This window comes from Nicotiana sylvestris, chromosome 9, assembly GCF_000393655.2.
Source record: "Nicotiana sylvestris chromosome 9, ASM39365v2, whole genome shotgun sequence".
Lineage (NCBI taxonomy): Eukaryota > Viridiplantae > Streptophyta > Magnoliopsida > Solanales > Solanaceae > Nicotiana > Nicotiana sylvestris.
The window spans coordinates 26,557,918-26,565,298 of NC_091065.1; the positions used below are offsets into that span (position 1 = coordinate 26,557,918).

The 7,381-nt window shown below is 38.6% G+C and overlaps 1 protein-coding gene across 1 annotated transcript; it reads left to right on the top strand.

Moving 5' to 3' along the window:
* Positions 1-639: 639 nt before the first annotated feature.
* LOC104229505 (zinc finger protein ZAT4-like) lies at positions 640-999 on the top strand. The gene has a single exon (XM_009782159.2). It carries the CDS (start codon positions 640-642, stop codon positions 997-999), a length of 360 nt encoding a protein of 119 aa, XP_009780461.2.
* Positions 1,000-7,381: the final 6,382 nt, after the last annotated feature.

The following is a 7,381-nucleotide window of genomic DNA, read 5'->3' on the forward strand; positions in this document are numbered from 1 at the left end:
CAAGTTCTTAATCGTGAAAAGGAGAAAAAGCGGCAATATGAAGATTTTTAGTTAACTTTAAATCACGAATTAGTCGACTAGAAAGCTGACAGTTGATTAGAAACTAAGGTATTACTTTAACGGAAAAGGTCCAAAAATCCCCAAATTTTATGAAAAGATTTACAAATAAACTTTGGCTCATAATCAACCTTGCCGACTCTTGGTTCGGATACTCCCTTTTTTTTTAAATGGTTGCCACTGTAGATAAGTCATCCATTCATAAATTGACGTGTATTTTTATTTATAATAACACCATCCCTTTTAATTCATACCCAACCAGATTTAAATAAGCCGATCCGTTACCCGACCCGGAAAACTTAACCCAAAACCTTCGCTGCAAAAACAAGATTCCGGCGGCCATAGTAAGTCAACTCTCTCACTTCATTCCTTAAAATAACAAGAAAAATTAGGGAAGAGAAGTATTTGGGTTATGGGCTAAGAGAGAATCCAAAGAATAGTTGTAAGATTGTAGATCCTAAGTTTTTGGATGGTGCTAGGTCAGTGGTAGTACATGACAGGGAAAGTGAAACTGAGTCAACAAAGAAGCCAACTCGGAGGAGATCGAAGAGAAACAGAAGACTGTTCATATCAAAAGAAGCAATGGAAGTGAAAAAGGAGAAATCCACTAAATTTGAACCAGAACCAAAACCAGTGAGTTCATTTTCCGATACTTTCCCTGAAGAAGACATTGTTATTTTTCTAATGATGCTTTCTAAAGATGTATGGAGAAGTTCATATGAGTCTGACGAGTCAAAATTTAGAAATAAAAAACAAGGGGAGTACCAATATGAGATTTGTAACAAAGTGTTAAATTCATTTCAAGCTTTAGGCAGTCAAAAAACAATTCACAAGAAGAACAACTCTTACATTGAAGACCAAAACGAGGGGATCAAGTCAAAAGAAAATTCGAGACAATTGAGATTGAAGAATGTGGATCAGAAAGTGCATGAATATCCGTGATATGGTGTCCATCTCATTCAAATGATTTGGTAGCCAATTTTGTTGATTTGGTTTGGTTTGGTAGCCAACCTTGTTGAATTTGTATAATTTGGTAGCCAATTTTATTGACTTGGTTTGGTTTGGTAGCCAACCTTATTGAAATTGTGAAAAGGGTGTGTAAATTGTCAAATATTGTAGGCTTTAGAGAGTGAAGTTTGGGCATAAAAGGAGAGCTTTAACTCTCATTTCTACACACCAACAAAGAGAGAAAAGAGAGAGTAAGGTATTCCATAAACTATAAGAAAATAGTTTGTGAAGAAAAATAGAGTGTGAGAGATATTGTAGTGAGGTGGAAAAAAACAAAAGAGTGTTTATTTCTTTTGAGGGTGTAGTGGTCTTAGGAGTATTTACTACACAGTGTAAAATTCATCGCTATAGTGATATCAGTTGCTCTTCTTGGCCGTAGTTTTTTCCCTTATTCAGAAGGGTTTCCACGTAAAATCTTAGTGTCATTATTGCTGCATTTATATTGTTGCTGATTTAACCATAACTTAGTATTCTGCGTTTATCACTAATACCGTGAATACTATTTTTACGAGGTTTATTCCCGACAAGTGGTATCAGAGCCAAGGTTCTGTCTGAGTATGCTCTGTGGTTGCAGCACAGTCTGAACTTCCACATCAGAAAAGAATTACTTTGGTCTCCTAATAAATAGTATTTGTATTTATGATAAATGATGGAAGCCAACACTAGTAGAATGGTTACTTTGAATGGCACAAATTATGCCATTTAGAAAGGCAAAATGGAAGATTTGCTCTATGTCAAGAATTTTCATCAACCTGTCTTCGCCACTGTAAAGCCTGATAATAAATCAGATGAAGAGTGGAATCTGTTACACAGGCAGGTTTGCGGCTTTATTAGACAGTGGGTTGACGTTAATGTTTTGAACCATATTTCTGGGGAGACACATGCTCGGACCCTATGGGAGCACCTTGAAAGTTTGTATGGTCGGAAAACTGGAAACAACAAGATGTTTCTGATAAAGCAGATGTTGGGTTTAAAATACCATGATGGTTCTGCGATGACAGATCATCTGAATAATTTTCAGGGGATCATGAACCAGTTATTTGCTATGGGCATTAAATTTGATGAAGAAATTAAAGGTTTGTTTCTACTTAGTTCCCTACCAGATTCTTGGGAAATTCTTAGAACTTCATTATCAAATTCTGCTCCGGATGGTGTGATCTCTATGGATCTTGCCAAGAGCAGCCTTCTAAATGAAGATATGAGAAGAAAATCTCAGGGTTCCTCCTCATCAGATGTCTTGGTGACTGACTCTAGGGGAGAAGCAAGAATCGGGGTTCTCAAAATAGAGAACATAATAGAAGCAAATCCAGAAGTAGACTTAAAGATATTGAGTGCTATCATTGCGGGAAGAAAGGGCACACAAAGAAGTTCTGCCGGATTTTGAAAAAGGAGAATAGAGACAAGGAAGAAAAGAAAGAAGATGGCAATCATGTGGCCACCGTCACTACAGAAGATCTTGTTACAGTCCTTGATGCGGATCTGATAAATATTGCTTGTGATGAGTCAAGCTGGGTTGTGGACAGTGGTGCCGCATCTCATGTGACATCAAGGAAGGATTTTTTCTCATCCTATACTCAGGGTGACTTCGGAACTTTAAGTATGGGTAATGAGACTGTATCTAGGGTGGCTGGTGTTGGAACGATTTGTTTGGAAACTAGTATTGGAACTAAACTAGTTTTAAACAATGTAAAGCATGCACCTGATGTTCGTTTGCACTTGATCTCTGTTGGTGTTTTGGATGATGAGGGATATATCAGTACCAATGGTGCTGGAAAGTGGAAGCTCACTAAGGGCTCCATGATTATGGCTCGTGGGGAAAAGCGCTGTGGTCTATACTAGACTGCGACCTCTACCTGTGTTGATATGGTGAATGCTGTTGAGATCCATAACTCTTCAACGTTATGGCATAAGAGGCTTAGCCACATTAGCGAGAAAGGACAAAATGTTCTGGCCAAGAAGAAATTGTTATCAAATTTTGAAAGTGTAAAATTAGAAAAATGTGAACACTGCTTGGCTGGAAAACAAAAAAGATTTTCTTTCCAGTCCCATCCTCCTTCAAGAAAGACAGAGTTGCTTGAGTTGGTGCATTCAGACTTATGTGGTCCAATGAAGACAAGGACTTTGGGTGGTGCACTTTATTTTGCTACCTTTATTGATGATTGTTCAAGGAAACTTTGGGTCTACATCTTGAAGACTAAAGACCAAGTGTTGGGTGTCTTTAAGCAGTTTCAGGCTTCAGTTGAAAGAGAAACTGGAAAGAAGCTGAAGTGTATTCGTACTGATAACGATGGTGAATATTGTGGACTGTTTGACGAATACTGCAAACAACAGGGTATCAGACACCAGAAGACTCCTCCTAAGACTCCTCAGTTTAATGGTTTAGCAGGAAGGATGAATAGGACCTTGATGGAAAGAGTCAGATGTTTGCTTTCTGAAACAAAGTTGCCGAATTCCTTTTGGGGTGAGGCTTTGTTGACCGCCGCACATGTTATTAATCTATCCCCTGCAGTTGCTTTGGAAAGTGATGTTCCAAACAGAGTTTGGTATGGCAAGGATGTTTCCTATGACCACTTGAAAGTGTTTGGTTGCAAAGCTTTTGTACATGTGCCTAAAGATGAGAGGTCAAAATTAACTGCCAAGACAAGGCAGTGCATCTTCATTGGTTATGGCCTTGATGAGTTTGGTTACAGGCTATATGATCCAATTGAGAAGAAGGTTGTGAGAAGCCGTGATGTTATCTTCGTGGAGGATCAAACCATTGAAGATATTAACAAAGCGGAGAAGTTAAAATCTTCAAGTTCTGAAGGTTTAGTTAATCTTGATCAAGTTCCTCATACAAATGGGGATGACGCTGGTGGGCTCAATAATGATGGTGATGCCCAGAACCATATTCCAGATCAACATATTGATGGTGATGGTAATAACAATGCTAATGTTGATGAGGTAGATGCTCATACTCACGAAGCTGTTGACGAGTTAGATATTCCACTCAGGAGGTCTTCTAGACCTCGTACTCCTTCCTCCCGTTTTCACCCAATGAGTATGTATTACTCACTGACGGGGGAGAACCTGAATGTTATGCGGAGGCTATAGAAGATGAGCACAAGGATCAATGGATTGAAGCCATGCAAGATGAGATGAAATCTCTGCATGAGAACCATACTTTTGAGTTGGTTAAATTGCCTAAGGGCATGAGAGCTTTGAAGAACAAGTGTGTATTCAAAGTTAAAGCTGAAGAACATAGTTTGAAGCCCAGATACAAAGCTAGATTAGTTGTCAAGGGATTTGGTCAAAGGAAAGGTATTGACTTTGACGAAATATTTTCTCCTGTCGTGAAAATGTCCTCCATTCGGACAGTTCTTGGTTTGACTGGTAGTCTTGATTTGGAAATTGAGCAAATGGATGTGAAAACTGTTTTTCTTCACGGTGACTTAGAAGAGGAGATTTATATGGAACAACCTGAAGGCTTCAAAGCAAAAGGTAAAGAAAATCTTGTATGCAAACTTAAGAAGAGTCTATATGGATTGAAGCAAGCTCCGAGACAGTGGTACAAGAAGTTTGAGTCTGTTATAGGGGAGCAAGGCTACAAGAAGACTTCTTCAGATCATTGTGTGTTTGTACAAAGATTTTCTGATGACGATTTTATCATCCTCTTGCTATATGTGGATGATATGTTTATTGTGGGCAGGAATGCTTCTAAGATTGACGAGTTGAAGAAACAGTTGAATAAGTCTTTTGCAATGAAAGACTTGGGTCATGCTAAGCAGATTTTGGGCATGAGAATTACTCGTTCGAGAAACGAAAGAAAGTTTTACTTGTCACAGGAGAAGTACATAGAACGTGTATTGAAGCGCTTCAATATGAAAAGTGCTAAGTTGGTTCACATACCCCTTCTTGGTCATCTAAAGTTGAGCAAGAAGATGTGTCCAACAACAACGGAGGAAAAAGAGAGAATGGCCAAGATTCCTTATTCCTCTGCCGTCGGAAGTTTGATGTATGCAATGGTATGCACTCGACCGGATATTGCTCATGCAGTCGGTGTTGTTAGCAGATTTCTCGAAAATCCAGGAAAAGAGCATTGGGAAGCTGTAAAGTGGATACTCAGGGGGAGCTATATCATGGCAGTCGAAGTTGCAGAAGTGCGTCGCACTATCTACAACTGAAGCGGAATATATTGCGGCTACTGAAGCTAACAAAGAGATGATATGGCTCAAGAGATTTCTTCAAGAACTTGGATTGCGACAGATGGAGTATGTTGTCTATTGCGACAGTCAGAGTGCTATAGACCTGAGCAAAAACTCCATGTACCATGCGAGAACAAAACACATTGACGTCAGATATCATTGGATTCGTGAGCAAGTGGAGAACGAATCACTACAAGTCAAAAAGATTCACACGAGTGAAAATCTTGCAGATATGTTGACCAAGGTGGTACCAAGAGATAAGTTCGAGCTATGCAAAGAACTTGTTGGCATGCACTCAAACTAGAAGACAGTGCTACCTCCTCTAGATGAATGAGGCTGGAGGGGAGATTGATATGGTGTCCATCTCATTCAAATGATTTGGTAGCCAATTTTGTTGACTTGGTTTGGTTTGGTAGCCAACCTTGTTGAAATTGTGAAAAGGGTGTGTAAATTGTCAAATATTGTAGGCTTTAGAGAGTGAGGTTTTGGCATAAAAGGAGAGCTTTAACTCTCATTTCTACACACCAACAAAGAGAGAAAAGAGAGAGTAAGGTATTCCATAAACTATAAGAAAATAGTTTGTGAAGAAAAATAGAGTGTGAGAGATATTGTAGTGAGGTGGAAAAAAGCAAAAAAGTGTTTATTTCTTTTGAGGGTGTAGTGGTCTTAGGAGTATTTTTTATCGTTACTACACAGTTTAAAATTTCTCGCTATAGTGATATCAGTTGCTCTTCTTGGCCATGGTTTTTTCCCTTATTCAGAAGGGTTTCCACGTAAAATCTTGGTGTCATTATTGCTGCATTTATATTCTTGCTGATTTAACCATAACTTAGTGTTCTGCGTTTATCACTAATACCGTGAATACTATTTTTACGGGGTTTATTCCCAACAATCCATTTGTGGAAAAATATACGGGTCAGATCAAGCACTGGGTGGACATAAAAATCACATCTTTTGGGTTCATCAACCACTGTTTCTTCTTCATCAAAAGTTGGTGATAGTTTAATGGAATCAAGTTCTGTTAAATTCCCAAATGGGTTTATAGATCTTAACTTGCCAGCTCCAATAGAAGACGAAACTTTTAGCCGGGTTAAGTTTGCCGGGTCAGGTTATCTAACTCCGGTTGTATGAATTAAAAGGGGTGGTGTTATTATAAATAAAAATACACATGTCAATTTATGAGTGGACGACTTATCCACAATGGCAGCCATTTGAAAATAAGGGGTTATCCGAGCCAAGAGTGTAAGGAGAAACCAAATTGTTTACCGTTAAAACGGATAACAATTAAATTTGTACCAGTTTTAGGATATGTGGATTGATTCAACAAAAGTAATCAAGAAAATTATATAAACGAATTGAAGACAACAGTAAATAATCAAACCAACTGCAATGTTATGGCCCAGCTCGAACTCAGGTTGAATAGTAGTTTTGCCCTCGATCGGACCCTTAGTTCGAAATCAATTGTGAATAAAGAACAAACAGTAGAGTAAGAATTTTGCAATAGCTAGAAAGCAAAAAAATAAATTTGTATTGCCTTGGTTTGCGTATTACAATGTGTGTTATCAAAGAAAAACTTCCCCTTTATATATTAGGAGAATTTCATCCCTAGTACAAGTCTAAAAAAGGTAAAAATCTTCCTTTCTCGTAAATTACTGATTCGTAACCGATATCGGACCAGATCTGCACCGTGATATCCGATTAGTTGCGGATATCACGACCCTCTATTCGTCGCCTAAAATCGTTCATTGTGTTTTCCGATGTCTCAGAACTTGTCATGTGTCCAGGGTAGATTGTTTTATTAGGTCCGATGGCGAGCACTCCGTTTACTTTTCACGGGCTTCGATACAAAGAGTTTGCAACTTCGATTTCAATCTCATATGTTCATGCTCTTACTTTGTTTGATTCACCGGAAAATCGTGGTGTGCGTTATCCCCGATTTTACCCGTATACAGATAGTCCCCTTGTTTTCTCAAGAGTAGGTTTGCTGAAATGATAGGAAATAATAGATGAACCCTGGTTCCTTTCTTCGTACATTAGTACCGAGATAACAGATAAGCTAAAATGTCCCGTCAGTCGCGTCGTTCTGACTTCAGACATGTGTCTGTCAGTCACTGGCTGACTGCGTTCAAATG